This window comes from Cupressus sempervirens, chromosome 10 (genome assembly GCF_028749045.1).
Source record: "Cupressus sempervirens isolate cs-2001-9-10 chromosome 10, ASM2874904v1, whole genome shotgun sequence".
NCBI classification, from domain to species: Eukaryota; Viridiplantae; Streptophyta; class Pinopsida; order Cupressales; family Cupressaceae; genus Cupressus; species Cupressus sempervirens.
In genome coordinates, this window is record NC_143127.1 from 519,785,190 (window position 1) to 519,806,421 (window position 21,232).

The 21,232-nt window shown below is 37.1% G+C and overlaps 1 protein-coding gene across 2 annotated transcripts in view; it reads right to left on the reverse strand.

The window, feature by feature from the left end:
- Positions 1-354: 354 nt before the first annotated feature.
- Positions 355-21,232, reverse strand: part of LOC149534933 (Protein kinase superfamily protein) — a 267,162-nt gene continuing 246,284 nt past the window's right edge. For both annotated transcript variants that reach the window (XM_089805238.1, XM_089805237.1), the window contains exons 10-11: positions 20,082-20,192; positions 355-821 (exon numbers count right to left, since the gene is read on the reverse strand). In XM_089805238.1, the coding sequence (XP_089661364.1) occupies positions 630-821; positions 20,082-20,192 (303 nt within the window). In that variant the 3' untranslated portion in view covers positions 355-629. The remainder of the gene's footprint in view (positions 822-20,081; positions 20,193-21,232) is intronic.

Below are 21,232 nucleotides of genomic sequence, written 5' to 3' on the forward strand. Positions count from 1 at the left end.
TTGTTGAAAAGTTATCACCAACCACTTAAATATTATGGTCAATACTTTCTTTATTTGTTTGTATACATGCAAAAGCAGCTATTTAAATGCAGTGTGCTTCGTTCTTCCTTAAAATGTATTTACAATACAGATTCCCATAGTACATTGCCATATTTGTGATGGATTTTCTTTCTATTATCTTAAATGAAATTAAACTTGTGAAAATACATTTGAATAATATTGATCAGGTTCACAGATAGAAAAAAAAAAGGTGTTAATCTCAATCCCGGGCTTGCTGAATATGTGAAAATGTCTGAATGATGGATGGGGTTTTAAGAATCATAAAACGGTATCATATAAAGCAGCAATGGAGGGTTATTGAATCAATAAAAAGTCCAGCATATACTCCAATAAAATTAGTGTCATGGTGTCACTCGTGTTCCAAATATTCAGTATTGAGAATTAAGGCACTTTGATTCCATAAAATACTATAATATTTACATGCCTTGTGGAAAAGCCATCAAGCCAGATGTTGGTCTTTCAAATCTGATTGTTTTTCCAATATTATATAGACCTGATGAACCAGGAAACAATTTATGATGTGGCCCATTGTTAATGGATTATGAAAACCAACAATAAGAAGATGGACTTCACAACTTGTAAAATTCACCCATTCTAGTGCCATAATTTCTCTTTCTAGAGCCCAGTGCAATTCTATCATCTTGTAGCATGTTTAGATTTGGAGCCAATGAGCGTGTATAACGGTCAAAGTATAGAAGCTGCTTCATTAGAAGTGCAAACTCCCGAGGAAATTTTAATCCATAAGAGTCACTCACTCGTACCTACAAGAAAACAACATTAAACAGTATACTAAACCTTTTTACATTACAACAGATTAAAAAGTAATCTATTTCTGTCAATCAGCACTTCCTTCTAGAAGTGCTCATAGCATGCACTTCCTTCTAGAAGTGATCATAGCAGCTATGTAGTTGGACCAAACGTAATATTGGTTGCTAATATTCAGCACTGAAACAGGTGAAGGAAAAACAGGCTTTTATGGCTGTTTGGATGGGTCAAGGTTCTTAAAGAAAAAGTTAAAAAAAACTAACAACGAGCAAGCTTCATTGATGTGTATCACTTTTTTATCATGCTGCATTAAAAATTTTGTTGTCCATGGGGGAGTCGCATTTTATTTATCCAAAGGATTTCAGGAAAATACACCAATCACTCGAGATGCAATTAGTCGTTTTTTGTTGGTCAAAATTCATAGAGGTCAAGAAGGTATTTTGTGTTTTATATTTTTTTCTACTGCAATCTCCATCTTGCCAAAAGTTGAATGGTCCTTAATGGCAGGATGGGCACAACTGCACAGGGCTGTAATTATTATCTTTAAGCACATGTTTCTACATATCGGCATATAATGGTTCGGCTTATTTAGAGGAGAGATGGATAGAAATTAAAATTGAGCAAGGCACATGTGGTGGATTATACAGAAGACTACCAAAAAGATTCTATTCTGCAATGACTTTTCTCCCCGTCCCTGAAAAATGGACCACTTCAGGTATGGGGATGTCCTCAAAACTTGGGGACGGGAGCTTGATCTCTCACACAACCTCTAGCTACCTTGGGAAGGCTATTATTGACAATCATGCATTTCAAACTCACAAAGCTTAGTTTATGTGTGAAAACTTGCTTCAATCCGTTGCAAAATAGTAACTTGCTCAATTGACAACAAAAATTTCTGCAATAGATGTGGAAATGTCACTTGGAACAAGATGACCTCTCTTAGAATTTGAGAGGGGCAGCTACCTTGTATAATATACTTTTTCACCTTGAACTTCTCATTAAAATGCACAAAAGAAACAAACCAAGTTATAAGGAGAGAAGACAGAATAACCAAGTTATAAGAAGAGAAGACAGAAAAATAGAAACTGTTATGGGGAGAGGAATTCTTGAGTAACTAGGAAAAGAGGAAAAAGAAAACCACATCAGAAACTCATACATAAAAACAGGAACACAAAGTTTTCACTAAATTCAGAAATGGAGCAGGATATTAAAAAAAGATCCATTTTTCAGACTCTAGCACTACAGTGTGTGTGTGTGTGTGAGAGAGAGAGAGAGGGGAACAAAATATGGTTGAATTCCACTCACAAGCCAAATCAGATTATGCAAGGGAGGATGGGGACGGGAACAAGGGACAGGAGGAATGAGTCAAATTGATCTTTCAGAAGATCTATTGTCTTCAACTATCTTCATAGTATGTGGAAACACATAGACTAGGTTTGAGCATACTAGACTAGCAATGAGCTTCAGTAAAAATTTAAAACAAAAAAATCTACGACCATTGTCTTAATTTTTTTCATATTTGCTCCAAAAAAATTTCATTCACTCCATCTTATAAAAAATAAACTGAGAAATATCATATGATCCATCATTCGAATGCATATGATTTTGGTGTCCTGTTTTCTCTTAATAAAGTAGTTAGATGATTTGAAGGCATGTACGTATTGCAACCCCCTTTTGCGTGTGTTATGCATACACAGTTGCCTTCAAATCATCTAAGTACTTCTTCATTAAGAGAAAATGGGACCTAAAAAACATATGTATTCGAATGATGGATCCTACAATATATTTCAGTTTAATCTGGGTTACCCTGTGTATCTAATTTGTTGAATATTATGTATAGGTAGAATAAATGCTTTAAAAAATCTGTGTATGAATAAATATGTAGGTATCTGATTAAATGCTTATATGTATAACTACCCAAAATCCACACATTAATTACACATGTTATTGAATATTTACAATTAAAATCACAAAAGGCATATTTCATTTTCCTAAATTGTGTAAATGCCAAGTATACATAATCATCTAGCAACTTTTCCATATCAGATTCACAAATTTCTTCTACATAAATATGTTGTTTTTCTACTCAAATGAGTTTTCATAAATGTCAAGGCAATCTCCAAGAAGAGAACTCTCAGTTGAGGCTCTTCAATCTCCTCTAATCTAACCATCCAATGTGAAACTCTACTCAAATTTCATACCGAGTCTTCAACCTGCAATAAAACTTGACAAGGAGGCGGATGGATGTTGGGTTTCCTATGTATACATTTGTATAACCACATGTAATGTCCCCTTTTAGGGATATCAAGAAATTGCCAGCCAAATTAATTATAAATAAATAAAAATGACCTAATTGGCAGTTGAATGTAAACTATATAAAGTCAATTTAATTTTGAAAATAAGAAAAAGGTGGCAAATGGGAGGAAAATGATGAAAGTCAGGAGGAGGAAGCTGAAGAGTCACTTCTTGGTCATTAAAAGAGGAGAATTTGATTCATTTGGGATATACTTTGGATTCAGTTTGGTATTTAGTTCTCTCTTAGAAAACTTGGGAAGCTTTTCAGCTTTCATGTTCAGAACCTGAGGACAGAAACCTTTTGGCTCTTGGTGAATTGGACACAGACCTGATTCATCAACTATGGTGAATCCATAACGGAGTTCACATCTGGTGTTACAGGTTCATTTATAGTTTTACTAATCCGACTGTTGTTACTGTATTTAAGATTGAATTATATTATTTTATTGTATTGCTGATTATTATAAAGCAATAACAATTCTAAGGGTCTTAATAAGAGCATTTGCTTGTTTATATAATGGTTAATTTGAAATTTGTCGCATAAAATTTTACTATTTAATTTTCTGAAAATTATTTGGGAGGTTTGGGGTTAAATATCTGGGCGGGATATTTCAGTGGTATTGGAGTGGTGTAGGGTTGACAATTTTTAGTTCTAAAGTAATTTGATCTATTTTGGTGAATCAAGGAGATTTTTATTTTGGAAAATATCAGGTTATGAGGTTTTGTGAAATTTGTATACATTTGGCAAAGAAACTTGTGGAAATAGTATTATTGAAAAGCCAGTTTAGAGACCCAATTATTGTAGGTTGTCAGGAGTTTTGCGTGGAATGAGAACTCAAAAATAAAATTGTTTTGAGACAACAATATAAGTGCTTGAAAGTTGAATCCATAGAACCGATATTGAGTTGGGAGCATTAAGTTGGAAACCCAAGAAGTATGTTTAATAGGAACAATAATCCTACCCTCAACTAACTTGGTCAACTCTATTGTCGGTAAAGTTCTAAAATAGCCGATGGGTAGATTAACATGTTGTTGGTAAAGTTATAAAATAGCTGACGGGTAGATTAGCATCCGAAAGGATGCATGACGGTTGAGTCGCCCCTTCAAAATGGTATATGTACACCATCCAGAATGGACTTTAAAATATGGTTGTAATCATCATTGGAAGCACTATGTAATCTCTTCGGCATATATGCGAATAATAAAAGGAGTACTGCTATGTTACATGTTCTTGTCTATTGTTTGTATGCATTAAACTATTTACCCCATAAGATAAACATTTGGCACCGTTGCCCCATGGACCTGGAACGAAGGAAGAGGAATGAAGACTAATGCTGAATCAGCTGAACAAAAATAAGAATAAGCTGAAGGAAAAGGATGAAATACGCACCGCGCAAGGGAATTTAATTTTAGCACAACAGGCCGAGCGCAGAGGAAGGTTTCAGCAGATTGCCAACGGACACAGAAGCATCGAGGAATTGTTAGAAGAGACTCGACAGCGGTTGGATTTGGTGGAAGAAACAATGGAGGAATTTCTTAACCTATATACGCCAAGGGAAGAGAATCTAGATGGAAGGAAATTAACTCGCACGGCTCGGAGTGCCACGGGAGCACGAATGTGGAGTGAACTCTTTGTCTGCGATACACCTCTGGAACGGACAACTTCGTTTAACGAAGACCCTTTTTCACCAAATAACACAATTGTGGGAAATAAGACGACTGTCAAAAATAGTGCAGGTGTTCAGAACAGTGCAGGTGTGCAAAACAGTGCCGGTACACAATAAATACCTCCAACTCGAATAGTAATGGTTGGACCAAAGGAAAAATTGCCAAAGTTTGATGGTGATAGAATGGCCAATCCAATCAGACACTGTAAGACATGCAAAACAATTTTGACAATGAATGGCATAACCGACACAGATGAATGGGTCCAACAATTTCCAACAACCTTAAGGGGTGTAGCAATTGATTGGTTTGTTAACGTTGATCCCCAAAACTTAACTTCTTGGGCAGCAATTAAAAAGGAGTTTATCACTGAGTTTCAATTGTTGCGAGACGACAATGAGATCGTAGCAGAAATCTACACCACAAAGCAAGGAAAAAATGAAATAGTGCCAGAAAACTAAAAGAATTAATAAATAAAATGGAAAGTAAACCGACAGATGGGCTGAAAAAGCAATGGTTCATTGAAGGACTACGTCCAGAAATAAAGAAGAAAATGAAGATTGTGCCGCCATCATCATACACCGAAGCAAACAATTGGGCGATGAACTTAGAGAGTCAACAGCAAACAAATAAGAAGAAGAAAAGTAGCTCATTTGACTTAGATGACTCATCTTCAGAAGAAGATAGCAGTGGTGACGAAAAGGACAGTAAGAAGGTCCGAGCTCTCCAGAAAGATATGATCAGAATGATGAAGGAACTTAAGAATATGCAAAAAGAGATGAAGGGAAATGAGCTATGGTGCATAGAATGCAAGACAAAAGGTCACACAAAGGGGTCCTGCACGAAAAACCAATTCTGTGATATCTGTCAAATTATGGGACATTCCACAAAAGAATGTCCCTTCAATATGAAAACAAGAGGGCATCAACAAGTGCTCTTGACATAGGAGGCTTCCAGTTCCACGTCAGGAGGGAGCGGAAATACAAGCAATGATAGTACCACTTCGTGTGGGTACAGAGATAATAGAAGAGGGAAGAACAACAATACCAACAATAATAATGGGGGCCATAGTCGAATTCAGTACGACGACCGCTTGATGGTTCAATGCTGAGCATGCAATTTGTGGGGCCAGTTTGCACGGAACTATACATCAACAAATGCACCAAAGTTGTGTTTCATATGGTGCGGTCTTGGAGATCATGAAGATGCCAAGTGCCTGAAATTAGGAGTGAATTTGATCAGCATCGGCACGAACGAAGAAGTCTTGGCAATCACCCGTAAACAAGCAAAACTGTACTTCGACTCGATGGAAGAAAATAAGAGATTGGAAGAAGCGCAGAGAGAAATTGAGAAAGCAACATAGGCAAAGAAATCACAATCGAAGGACACTACCGGTACCTCACCGAGGAACTACACAGAACAAAACATTATAAGGCAGATATTACAAACTGAAGTACTAGTCAAAATAAACGATCTGCTGCTCACAATGCCTCAACTTTGATTGACACTCGCAAACATCGCTCCAACTGCTAAATTACCAAGAGAACACGGAAGGGAGAAGGAAAGTGGAGCAAGTGCAGCGGACCCAATGCTGCTAGCGCTCACATCTGGACAACATCTGGCAGTCGTAGAGATGGGTCTATTAGGAATGGTCCTCTTAGACACAATTGTGTCTGGAGGTTCTAGGGTAAACGTCCTACCAAAAGATACTTGAAAGAAGTTGGGACAGCCGAGGTTGTGGCCACCTACGTTCCAATTACTAATGGCATACCAACATGGCATTAAACCTCTCAAGATCTTGATGGCAGAACTAGTGACTATTGTAACACAGCCATCGCTACTCGACTTAGTCATCATCTTACTGAAGAGGAGAGGATATAATGCCATTTTGGGCCGATGATGGCTTGTACAAGCAAGAGTTAAACATGATTGGAAGAAGAATACCCTATCAATGGAGCGTAGAGGCAAAAGATTCATAATTGACAGACACACACAAATGGTAGGTGAGGAGGTAGCGTTGTCGGATTCCGAAGGCGAAGGTGGAGGGGATGACGAGGGGAAGAAGAGAATGGAACTTGATGAAGAGGGAGTATTGAGATTGGAAGAAGGGTCGAATGAGGACGATCTAGATTTGGTGAACGGACTATTTCACTGGTAGATGGAGGATTACGAACTCTTCCCGAGCTGCAACATGTTGGGCGTCGAAGAAGAAAAAGGAAGAACGAGTTCTCAGAGGAATATAGTGAACTAAAGGAAGGAGAAGCACAGGTGGGTGAAACATCAACCCATACATTTGGTGAAGATAAGCCAATAAAATATGAAGAGGTCACAGTACAAACCATGAACCTCGGAGATGATATTGAACCAAAAAAATACTAGTGGGAGAAGAGAGAGCTTTGACCCACGTGGAGAAGAGAAGAATACACCATACGACTGGAAATTTGCAAGAAGAGACCTGGAGGTGCACCATACGACAAGCACAGGGCAAGGGAAAAACACCGTAGAGATTAGAGGCTCCGTACAGACAAGTAGCTATCACCGTACGACTTTTTGGAAGAAGGCAAGGAAGTACTGTATGGCCTAGACAAAGCAACTGTACGGATTCAGGAAAGGATTGTACGAACCAGCTAGGGTACTATATGGTATCATACAGATTCAAGAAAGGACATCAGTGTATGGAACATGAACAAAACCGTACGGCCACAGAGGGGGATACACATTGCTAGACAACACCGTACGGTCAAACAAGGTAACCATACAAATGACTAGAAGAGGCTACCGTACGGACACACATGCACTCTCTATGAAGGAGAAAGCACCGTACGGCCTTTTGTATGGAAGAAGATAAACATAGGGCCGTACGGACATATAAGAGCATTATTGGGAGAAAGAAAGTATCGTACGTCATACAGAGGAGCAACTAAAACAACAGAAAGACATGGAAGTGGCCATATAAAGATATTCCGTATGACCGTACGGCTCAAGGAAAGAAAACATCAAGCACCATACATTATCAACATACATGAAAGTGAAAAGTGCAAAAGCCGTACAACCAAGAAAGAGAAGTTTGGATCGTACACCCAGGAGTTGAAAGAAGAAGTGGTTGTACGGCCCTTGCAAGTTCGGTGGGATAATGAAGGAGGCATTGCCATACAATCAGTCAGAGGGTTGCAAAAGACTGAACGACCATTATTATAATGGGGGTAGAAGTGATTGACAGGAAGTGTTCCAAAAAAAAATTGACAAATAAAAAATGTTCAAAATGAATAACGCATGATGCCCAAAGCTTCGGAAAGACATAAATAGGTAATAAAAAATAAGTAATTGCCAGAAAGAGTGTGGGATCAGAAGAAAATCACAAAAATGGTGTATTCCATGGAATTTTGTGTGGCTTTGAGAATGCTAATTGGGTCTTGGCGGTGGGGCCACTGCCCCTCGATCCCACTGGGAGCATTGGCCCCTAGACCCTTAGTCGCTTCAATTATCAATCATGGGAAGTATGACCAGTTGATGAGACCTGGAGCTGCTGTAGGCATGGAGTGTTTGTGTACCAAAAGTGGAGAGAACAACAAAGCAAGCCTTTCGAAAGGGGTGATACACTTTGAGGCACTTGGAGTAGGTGTTGGACGTGAAATTGTCTTAGTGGATGCATAGAGAGCTTGGGAGGAGTTGATCATCTAGTTGAAGGCAGTACAGTGACACTTGGCTCAGTGTACCTAAGAGTTGGAAGCAGACAAAGCGGCATGGGTGTTTTGTAATTTTCGTCCGGAGACAACTTTTCTTTTTGGGGGGGATGATGTTTTCGGTAAAGTTATAAAATAGCTGATGGGTAGATTAGCATGTTGTTAGTAAAGTTATAAAATAGCTGATGGGTAGATTAGCATCCGAAAGGACGCATGACGGTTGAGTCACCCCTTCGGAATGGTATATGTACACTGTCCGGAATGGACTTTGGATCATGGTTGTAATCATCATTGGAAGCACTATGTAATCTCTTCGACATATATGCGAATAATAAAATGAGTACTGCTGTGTTACATGTTCTTGTCTATTGTCTGTATGCATTAAACTATTTACCCCATATGGTAAACAAACTCCTTAACCATCAAGGTTCTAACCTTGCATTTAGGGGCCTATATTTCTGCTTGACAGGTTTAGAACTTGGGTCTAAAAGGTCTGTTCAATTATTTTAGGATCAAACCCTTTAAGATCAGAGTATTGCTAAGCAAAAAATTCAACAAACTCATGACATAAGTTTTTAAATTACTGTTTATCCTCTAATGAACATACCTTTCCTACCTTTATAAACTTTTCTTCTGATATCTCTAGCTCATCATAATGATCTTCCTTGACCTGTATTCTAGCTTTGCCCTTTTTTAGTTGATCATCACTATTAAAAGTGGATTCCAAAGTGACTAATCATTTGGGAACTTTGTTCTTAGTTGAATAATTGATCATCATACTGCTGTTTTATTTTATCCTAATTTGTAACAATGAACTGTTCATCTTCCAACAAAAAGGTAAAGATATGTTCGTCACTCTCAAACACCTGTCAGTTGACATCACTATCTGGAATAGAAGGCTTGATAACCAGCTTAATGTACTGCTGTACCTTTTCTCTTCTCAAATCACCTAAGGCACCAAACTGCGCATCAATGACAGCCAGTTGGTCTGCATGCTTGTTTTGACTTCTAGGTATTGAAACAATGTTAAAGGCATCAAAATCTCCAGTTGTATCCTCCCATACCCTATTTCTGTAACACTTCAATGCATTATTCTTGGCAACATTGAGGCCTCTAACCTAGTTCACCACTAACTTGCTATCTCCACATACCTTTAAACAACTGATTTCTTGCTTCCTTGCCCATTCTTGCCTTGAATTAGACCTTCGTACTCTGCAATGTTGTTGTTAGATGAAATAGAAAAGCGGAAGGCTGGAAAGTATTTCTCCCCTTGAGGTGACACAAGCATAACTCCCCCACCAGCACCATTCTTACTTCGGAACACACCAAAAAAAACCCCAAAGCTCATTTTGCTGGCTAACCAACTCCTCTTGGCTTTTCTTCAAATTAGGGATTTCTGCCCCAATTACATGGAATGCGTAATTGCCCATATTAGCTTCAACAATGAGATCATTAGGGCTGTCAACAATATTTTTTGCTGCCCATTCATGTAACAGCAAGTCTGGAACAACTTCCTCCTCTTGGTTGTGAGTCATAACAACTTCTTCACTATTGACATCAGCCTGACTTGACTCTGCTGAATCTGACACTATGTTTACCAGGATGGTACTGTTCTATAAGGTCTTTGGCTAATGTCTCATACTTAATGGTGACTTTGGTGGCATACCTAGTCCTACAATCAACAGACACGTACCCCCCATCTTAGCTGTGAAATCCCACAAAAGACGCATGACAAAATACAGTGGAAGGTCAACGACACAAATGCTTTGTGCGACTGCAAAGTTTGGGCAAGCATGCAGGGTAAGGTCTAACCCATCAATAATACCTGAAGTATTGACGGCTGTCCCATCTAAATGGACAACCCCTTTCTCTAATGGCTGACATGTAAGATCTAACTTATCAGCTACTTGTTTAGGAATGACAAAACCACTTGCCCCCCTATCAACCATGCAATTATGAATCAACTTATCACTGACAATCAAGGTCAAATGAAATGGAGGTGGTTTAGAATCCTTTGATGCTTTTGTACTTGGCATATTGCTGTCTTGCATCGATGATTGGTGAGCACACTACCATTGACGCCTATTGTAGAGTCATTTGTACCTTTCAAATCCTTCAAAGCTACCTGTAGCATGTCCTTCGGACCTGGAATTGACAAGGAATCCCACATGGACATATTCACATTCATTTTCTTCATGCTTTCCACAATGTTAAATGATACAACATGACCTACCTTTTGATGAACTTTTCCAACATCATCATCCTTCTGCAAGTGTGGATGTTCTTTGTCCACAAAGGGTCAATTCCTTTGTAAAATATAGACTTGTGAGATGGGTGGCAAGGATGCTTCTACAATTGCCTTTCCTTTATCTGTTGTTTGTACTTTATCAGCTGCTATATCAAGCTCGAAAGCTCTCTTTTTTGGCTCTTGTATTCATTGCGATTGGAGAAGTATCCATGTTCACACCACAAATTCTTCCCTTCGCTAGTTCAAAAGGCCAATCTCATTTGGAAGCTGGTTCCATTGTTGTGATACTTCATCATGATGTGAGTCCGGTTGTCTCACTAATGTACTATGAACCATTAATGCTTGGGTGATCACGGCATTTGAACACATACTTTGATTGCAAGATTGGTTAAATGGAAAACACCATTCGTAATCAGCTGCAAGATTATCTTGCGCAGGTACCAAATCCTGAGCAACATTGACTAGGGCAAGGATTGTATGTCTGAAATGATCTTGGATTGATTTTTCTGCCTATTTCCTTGGTACCCACCTTGGTTGCCTGTTTCCTTGATATGGCTGACCCTGACCTTGCCGTTGCAAATTGTTACTTGCTCGATATGGCCTTGGATTTTGAAAGTGTTTCTTTTTAAGGATGATCAGCTCATTGCCAAAAGTCTGCAAGCAATGTTCTATCTTTTGTTGACTTTCTTTTATGTCTTGCAAATCCCTGACAAATGCTACAGAAGCAGGATTAGGTGGTAACACAACTATTTGTTGGGTGATGCGACGCGCTCCCCTGCTCACAGGTGGTTAATTATGTGGTGGTTCATGTTCACTAAAAGTCATGGCTTTTGGTGCAACGGCAAGTGGGCCCTACAATTGGTATCAGAGCCTAGTTTTGGCTTGGTCATGGGTTCAAATCTCCCCGGTGCCATCCCGACCCGTGTAAGCACCTGGTATGCGCGTCGAGGGGGAGATTGTTGGGTGATGCGACGTGCTCCCCTGCTCACAGGTGGTTAATTATGTGGTGGTTCATGTTCACTAATAGTCATGGCTTTTGGTGCAACGGTAAATGGGCCCTACAATTGGTATCAGAGCCTGGTTTTGGCCTGGTCATGGGTTCAAATCTCCCCGGTGCCTTCCCGACCCGCATAAGCACCTGGTATGCGCGTCGAGGGGGAGATTGTTGGGTGATGTGACGCGCTCCCCTGCCCATAGGTGGTTAATTATGTGGTGTTCCATGTTTACTAAAAGTCATGGCTTTTGGTGCAACGGCAAATGGGCCCTACACTATTTGAGGTGTTGGCAAGTTTGCACTTAGTTGTATCTCGGGAAAGATAGGCATTGGCGGCCTCAGTGCAGTCCTACCAACCTGAATAAGACTGTTTCCACTGCTACTGCAATGTCATAGGCTGCTGGCAAGGTAGTGCCACCCATTTAGTGAATCATAACAACAATTTCACTGTTCAAAGCCCTTAGGAAATATAAAAATGCATACTCTGTTGGAGGCCTTGTTGTTGCTAGTATCCTCTCCAACATTCTCTGAAATCTAAAATTGAAATCACTCATCCATTCATAGGGCGCTCTCTTAATAGTTATGAGCTGTTCAACCAGAGAAAGATTAACAAACTTGTCCTCAAATTGCTTGCACAGAGCTGCTCTTAACTCATCCCATGTTGCAATTGAATTAATCGCCAAACCTTTGAACCACTGCAACACTTTTCCCTTAAGTGACACTTCATAGCAACCTTAAAGGTAAATTCTCCTTCGTAAAATGATGTACAAATAAATAAGCCATGTCCTTAATATGGTCTCTGGGTGTCACTTGGTCTTCCCTAGTAGGGAACTCTTAAGCATGGCTCCAGGGATAGCATCACGCTCCTGCAAATTCACTGGGCTCCCCTGATTGAAGGTAACCAATGGTTGATTTTTAACAACCATCTGCAATATTGTGCGTGGTGTGATTGTTACTTTAGGCTGACTACTTAAAGGTTGTGAAAGCTGTGAAGCCTGTGAAAAATGGACGTTTGGTTGACTACATGTTATATGTACTGCTAATCTGCATGTTGGGAATGCTGAATGGGGTACACCCAGAGATTTGTCAAGAGAATTCAAGTTTTGATCATTTTAAGTATTTGCATTAAAAATAATAAAATTATTAAATGGCTTATAAAGGTGCCATTTTATAATTTCATTTTACAAAATGAAGTTACGCAAATATAGAAAAACAACAAAGAGGTAAGTGTTTAAAAAAAACACTCATAAGTCATGACTATAGGCCTGTGGCACACATAAAAAAGTTGAAAAGAATTAAAAACCACTGAAAATAAATTAACTTCAAATTGTTGTTGCTACTTTTAAGATTAGATTTTATGTAGTTATTGTATTGCTGGTTTTCTAATGCAAAGACAATTCTGAGAGTGTTTATAAGAGTATTTGCTGGGTTTAAATCTGAAAACTGCTGCTTGCAAACATTGTTTTTAAATCTGTGTTAAATCTGAAAAATTTGGAAATATATCCAGATGGGAATATTACACTAGTACAACTGGAAGAAATCAGAGTTGTAAGACTGTGGCATAAACATAAGAAATCACCTAAAACCCAACGCTTATCATGCATGCACTGCACAAGAATAATTATGCTTGAAACCCTTATGTTTCTTTCACAAATCTAAACAATGGAGACCTCTAAATGAAGTCTTTCCTTAAGCAATATTCCGGTCGATATCTACAACCTCAAGACTACAAAAACAATGAAAAAATTGGACAATCTCCAATGCCTTGGTACAGTGGAAACCATTGTTGCAATTGCAGAAACTTCAAAACTCTTCAAACACAAAGTCAAATGATCATCCATAATAAGTTTGATTTTCTTTTCTAGAGGCTTATTAATCACATAAAATAATATTAAATCAGAACTTTATTTTTAAAAATATTTACCATCCAAGTTAGTACTAGTTAATGCACTTTAAAAATCATTTAAATGAGGGTCATGGCCCCATTGCACATTAAATGTTTTTTAATGCCTAATTTTATAATTGCACTTTATTAATGAAGTAATCACTTTATTAATAATTACATATTTCCACAAGCAATCATTCTTTATCAATTCCATTAGAACCTGGATGTCAACCATTCTGTCCACTGTGCACTCAACTACCTTACTTAAAATAGCAAGAGTCCCTCTCTATTAACCACAGGCTTACTATAAATAGTAAATCTCTCATTATCTAATCAAAACCAGTTGATCATTGCAATCATGGACTGCTCAAGTTCCCTACTATAGATAATAGCCTTGGCTCTTCTTGAAATAGTCAGTTACTATAAATAGTAAGTGTGCCAAACTGAACCAAACAAAGAACAATTTTGACATCTAGACTGGGAATAAGCCTCCTGTACTTCCAACTGGGACCCTCTATCCATTCCCTATGAGGGCCAATAATAGGCTAATCCAATCACAAACCATATCATCCCATAAGAGGGGACATTACAAATGGTGAATAATAGTCCCACTTCCCAAAAGAAATCTGTTATAAATCAGAGATCATATTTAATATATTTCATACAGACAATTTAGATCCACTTATTGCCGATGTATATCATCATTACAAGGGTTTGATCTTTTCACTTGCAACCCTATATCAACAAAAATATCTCCTTGATTACTTCTTTGATTGTCTTGCAAGAGTGGATTATCAAATTTCAATTTTGGTCATGAATTAATTTCATCTTAAAGAATAGCCAAATGCATATTCTAATTTAAATTGGAGCAAAATAACCAAGTTGTGGCCAAACAAAGAGGTTTAGGTCTACTTGGGGGCTAAGCTGGACATCACCTAAAAAAGAGAAAAAACACCTTCTGTTGGTTCCTCAAATTTTTGATTAGAAAACTTATGAGCCTTGCTTTGCTCAATGTTGGGTAATCCAATGCATTTTGGCCAATGACTAGGATTGATACTTAGAGATCAAACCCTCTTCACTTTAGGATCTGTTAAGCTAGGTGTGTACCTAACGGAAACCTTATGATATAACTTATGCAGATTTCACTACTTGATGCTCTTGGGATAACGAGTTATTCCTGAGGAGAAATCAATGGTGTAAGGTTGAATGCCTTTTTGAATGCTTGAATGTTTTAAATGTGTTTGAATAAATATGGGTTTAAGAATTGCAGAGCACTTGAATGTGATCGAGAATTCCACCTACTTCAATTGGTAATATGCTTTATTGAAATCAAATTAGACTAGTTCCTTACTCTGATTGGGTAGAGTAGAGTAAATTCAATATGAACTTCAAGATTATCAAAACTTTTCAGAGACAGTGCACACCTACCATCAATCACCAGATAGAGAACTTGAATAGAAATCCCAATTCAATTGTTTTTAACTTCAATCTCGGAAGACCAATTGAATAAAAAACACAAAGTATGTGAATTTTATTTTATCAAAGGAATGTATTGAATTTCAATCTATCAATGGCAATGTAAATTGAAGAGGACAATTTGCACAATTCTTGAGAGAAATAGAGTATTTTTATTAACTTCAAAAATAGTACAATAGAGCGGTGGCTGATTGCAATATCCACTCAAAACTTGCATAGATTGTTCGATTATGTGCTATTCCCTGGTTTGTATATATTTAACTGTATAATATTCAATCGGTATATGATGTGTGATATATTTTTTAGGGTCTTGGTACCTCTCCTTGTAGTAAATGGGGAGGAGTGACAAAACTTCAGACCCTTTCAAAATTGTTTAACTTAAACTAATTACAACTATTCATAATTTTAACAAAAAGAAATTTTTTGCAATCCTCAGGAGAGAAGGCCATGAAACATATTGATCATATTGTTGATGTATGCATGTTCAACCTATTGTTCTTCTCGTTCTGCAAACATCTATGCAATTGCAGCCCCATCCTCTTCTAGTTCAAGTTTATGGCAATCACTTGCATAACTAGCATAATTTTTCCTGATGTCCCACACACCTTGATACATATTGTTAATAATGTCAAACTAATCTTCTTCTTCAGTAGAAAGATCAGGTTGCATCAGTGGATTGGGCTCCTGGCCTGATGGGTGTTCCTGTATTGGCAATCCAATTTTACTTATGTAATCCAAAATCTTGCAATTTAAAGAATTTACCAAGATATGCACATTGAACTTTGTTTGTACACTTGACTTGTGATGAGGCCTTTATAAAACAATGGCATTTAATAACCCATTAACTCCAAAATTCCATCGATGACATTCCACACATTTCGAATTAAAATTTTACAAAATTTGCCTTGTACTTCTCAAGATATTTTGACAATGGTCATTTTTCCTTTTTGTATTCTTATCTGGCTCCCTCTTTTGAAGCTGCGATGATCATTAATGCACTGCAAAACCCTTTTTGCCATTTCGAGGCACATTTGAAACTACTCCTGCGATTTAGTGAAATTTTTCCATTTTGCATTGTACCCTTTGCATGCTCCCCAAAACCTCGAAAATTGCCAATTCATAAGGTCAAATCAACATCCTCTGCGAAATCCCGGAAAATTGGTATTTCACAAACCTTCTTGTGATCTTCACTCGAAATCGCGACTTTGCATGGTTTATGGGCAACCTACTTCGAAATAGCGATAAATCACATTTTTGGACCATATTAAATCTCCTTCCCGTGATTTGGCAAAATTTCTCCATTTCCCACCACATTCTATATCGTATCCGCAAAATCCCGATTTTCGCTGTTTCACATACTCCTTATGTATGTCCTTCCGAGATAGCAAAAATGAAGCTTTAATATCAATTTTTATGACAAAATTGAACGTCCCACCAAATTCCACAAAAGAGCACGCAAGAAATGAGTTGGGTTAATATTAAGATCTATGATATGATCTTCTGATCTGTGATATGAAGTGTACAAGTGCCTTGCTTATAAAGACAAGATAACAGATAGGATTAAACAAGATCATGACATGAGTACTAACTCTATAAATGAGATACTTTAGCATAACAAAAGATAACATCTTATAACAACTAAGACCTCTAGAAAATTTCCCTAGGACCTAATTTAACTTTTGAATACGACCCACTCGTAAATTAGATAGGTAGAATACCTTATTCACACCAACAGTCATGGGATGCAATCTTGTGCGCACTTGGGTTTATTGCCTAATCCTTCAATATCCTCATTTACATGTAATCTCATGCAATTGACCTTGTTTGTTTCTAATCATTTCCTGTTGTTTATTGCATCCCTTATGTCTAAACATTCATTCTCCACCTTGACATTAGATTTTTGCTGATCCACATCAATCCAACACTGCAGAATGATCCCATGCCAAATGGAGCTAACTTATGAATTTCAAAATTCAAATTCAAATTTCTCTAGCACCTGCCCATTTGATTCTTACCATGATTTTTTGATATGCAGTAAAATCTATAGGCATCCAATGTGAATTCATTCATATCTGAAATTCAATTGAAAATTATTTCCATTTTAAAGAGCATCAATTAAAGGAATCTTTCAATTTGGAGCACTAAAAGGAATGTAATCTGCATGATCATTCTTGCACAATCCACGGTTAAAAAGAGTTGTCTTTGCACATTTCCGCTACTATGCATCTGGTTAGTGCTATTGGTATTTAAGAAACTTTGGGGAGGCTGACAGATTACTGGGGTTGAGTTCTTCTATGTCACCCTATTGAATGACCAGATGCATAGTAGTGGAAATGTGCAAAGACAACTCTTTTTAACCATGTGATTGTGCAAGAATGATCATGCAGATTACGTTCCTTTTAGTGCTCCAAATTGAAAGATTCCTTTAATTGATGCTCTTTAAAATGGAAATAATTTTCAATTGAATTTCGGATACGAATGAATTCACATTGGATGCCTTTAGATTTTACTGCATATCAAAAAATCATTTTGATATGCAGTAAAATCTAAAGGCATCCAATGTGAATTCATTCGTATCCGAAATTCAATTGAAAATTATTTCCATTTTAAAGAGCATCAATTAAAGGAATCTTTCAATTTGGAGCACTAAAAGGAACATAATCTGCATGATCATGGTTAAAAAGAGTTGTCTTTGCACATTTCCACTACTATGCATCTGGTCATTCAAAAGGGTGACATAGAAGAACTCAACCCCAGTAATCTGTCAGCCTCCCCAAAATTTCTTAAATACCAACAGTACTTAACAAAGAGTGAAGACCAAATACCAAGGTGATCTAAAGTTTAAACTATAGAATTGCAGTGTTCCAAATCAGATCTACAAGTAACTGGACAAATCCACACCTGCAGAAATGACCTAGAGCCATGAGCAACCAACAACAAAGTTAGACAGATTAGTGTAGTTCCAAGGAAAAGTACAAACTAAGAGGATTCATTCCATGGTTTGGGCTGGTCAAATTCCTAGCTAAATCAGAAATATTTCTCATCATCATTTCTAGAGCTAAGCATTTTTACCAACAGCAATTTCCGAATGTATTGATTTATACAATTTTATCATTCCCAGCTATCACACCTCAATTATTCTACGTTGAATGTTGCTATTGTGTGCTTTATTTCATTAGCTTCAATTAAACATGAGGGAAAGGTAAGTTTTTGTACAATAGTGTTTTCTCAATTTCATATATACATTGTCTACTCTTGCTTTTAAACTTCAGCACACATATGTTATATGCAAACAATAGCCCTCATGTCATAATAACACAATTAGATAAATGGAATCAAACTACCATGTTAGTCTATTTTATACATGATGTACATGACCTCTAATATGCAGGCTTGGCTCTCATTAGTTATAGCAGTAAACTCTATCAGTTATCTATTTCATGTTTCAAGATTAAATAACTAAATTAAGCTTTGTTATTCATGTCAATATTGCATGAAATGTTTTGCAAATACACAAGCTGCTATTATATGGCTATCAGCCCACCTTCCTTTTTTTCTTAGAATTCATTCTGAGTAGTTACAGAACTGCAGTTGCTCTTGCATCCAAATCTGTTGGGTTGCGTCTTCTCAACAAGCTGATGAGGCAGCTATACTCATGAAGAGATTCATGTTTGTGTGAAAAACTTGCACCCTTCTTATGCACAGTCAAAAAGGAAAAGTTGCAACTTAAACAAAATAAAGCAGATTTGCAAGAACACTCTTTTTCTCCTTTTGTAGTGCTACTGGAGTTTGTTTTTTCCCTTTCTATTAACTAAAAGTTTAGTATTTTAAATCTGGAAATAAATAGATACATTAAATGTAAAATCTACTTCCCTGAAAATTTTCAACTCAAATCAGGCATTTGCTTGTGCACAGCTCACAAGATCATCACAAATGACATAAGAAAATGAGAACGTGGATCTATTGAGGAAGGTAAAGATAAGGTTCATAGTGAATTTTCTCTGATGGTAAGATTCTAGAAATGAGTTGCAAATTTAATGGTGCCATGTCTCCAGAGGCCAAAAAGCATGTATGGAGGTCACCTTGGGCTCTAATGCAGGACGGAAGAGATGTTCTGCATAATCAGTTCATCTGGCTGGGGAAAATTCAGGCCAAACAAAAGATGTTGAGTTCCACACACTTTAAATAGATTGATTTTGAGTGGTCTATTAAGGTAATTATTTTATCAGAATCAAAATGGATGCAATGCCTCATTATTATGCTCTGATATTGACATGCAAAGAGTTATGAAAAAGTAACAATCTACATGGATGAAGAGAGAAACCCAATATAAAAGTACACACATAAATAAGAGATAGAAATTGTTGTATATCTCATCTGTTTACACATACAAAAATCAGTAACAGAATCCCATTAGAGTAATACAATTGCACTGATAATAATAAAATATAAGACACAGTTAAATAAAATATAACAACAATATTTCACAAGTATTTATGACAAATCTTCTTAGATGAAATGGACTTGCATGTTGCCCAAGCCTGAACAAGAATCGAGTGGTATTCCAATGTAATTTTCATGTTTAATTTATATCGAGTTCTAACAGGATGAAGTGCCGAAGCTGACTGATGACTTAACCAACAAAGCAAGATTCAAGATGCCAAACTTCTTCAGATTGAATGGTCTAAGTAAAAAGGTGCCAACTCTATGGTCAAGATTGCAACTTAAAAACTAATTGCGAACATAACATTTTGTTTGAATTATTTTCATTTTTATTTTGGCTCTCTATTTGCTATACTCTTGATCTTAAGTTCATTCTGTTTCCTCAGTTCAATATTTCTAACTTTAAGATCAGAAGCAAAGCAACATAAGCTTTCACTAGCTAAGCAAGAAACTGACATCTGATTTTCTTTTCGAATGAAACAGAAAGGAAAGAATACCTTTAAGCTTACAAGACTCATAGTTGTTCTACTAATGTATATAAGAAACACCAAAAAATGAAGATGTTACCACATCAAGGAATAAGGCATTCATTTGCTGTTCATCAAGGGCCAAGTTCGCTGAGATTGTTGCATTATTTGGTCCTCTACTTGCCGCAACTATAAGCTCAGAATCCAGGTCCTGAACACAATGAAGAATAAACTTAGCAAAATAGATTATATGCTTGATAGAAATGACGTATGTGTGTGAGTGCGTGTATACATTATACCTACATATACATGTAAATGTACACCACAACACATGTATACAACACATTTATATTATATGTTACATATTTTTGAGGAAAACATAAGACTAAAAAGGACTAATTGTACAGCTAAAGCTGAGTATTTAATGTGAATTTGGCTGAGCAATCCAAGTCAGAGCTTTAGAGAGGGAAGATAAAAGGTACAATTTGAAAAGGCAAGGATCATGACCTTGTTTGGCTGAGCTCTCCATTTTGATGTTTATGTATCCTTTTTTGCACTTGTATGCTTGAACTTTAGTTTTTTTTCCTTAATTATTTTAGTTACTATCCTAGAAAGAAGTCAGATATTTCATTGTGCAAGAATGGCTGGTAGTGAAAGTTCAGTGGGAGGGCAAGGAGCAAGAGGTGGGTCATATATTTGGAAGTGTAATTATTGCAGTGTTATGGGACTTGCACTAGCCTCTGACTTGGAAAGTCAAAATTGGGCTCGAACACAAACTTGGCGACCGGACTCAGAAAATAAAAAAAACCATGAAATTCAAAGACTTTTTTAGGATTTAAAGATTTTTTCATGCATCTTTTAGTCAATCAACATCAAATACACAATTTTGCACAGATCACATAGTATAAAAGTAAATTTTTGAAGGAAAAAACTGAATAACATAATATAAAGTTAAACGTAGTGTCATTGTCAAATGTCTACAACATTCATGGATTATGAAGTCCATGGAATCAAAAGTTCAAAACATATATCAAAATAACAGCTAGAGTGTAGAAGACTAAGGCTCATAGTAGTCTATGTCCTCCTCCAGATATGCCTAAGATAAGTCATGGAAGATTCTAGAGCCATCCTCACTTCCTATGTCTGAGGTTGAATTTTCTCAAGGGCATTCTCATCCTCACCCAAATATCCTCATTATCAAACTCGGATCCATCACTCCTAGCCTTAGGGCCTTGTACTTAGTCTCATCGC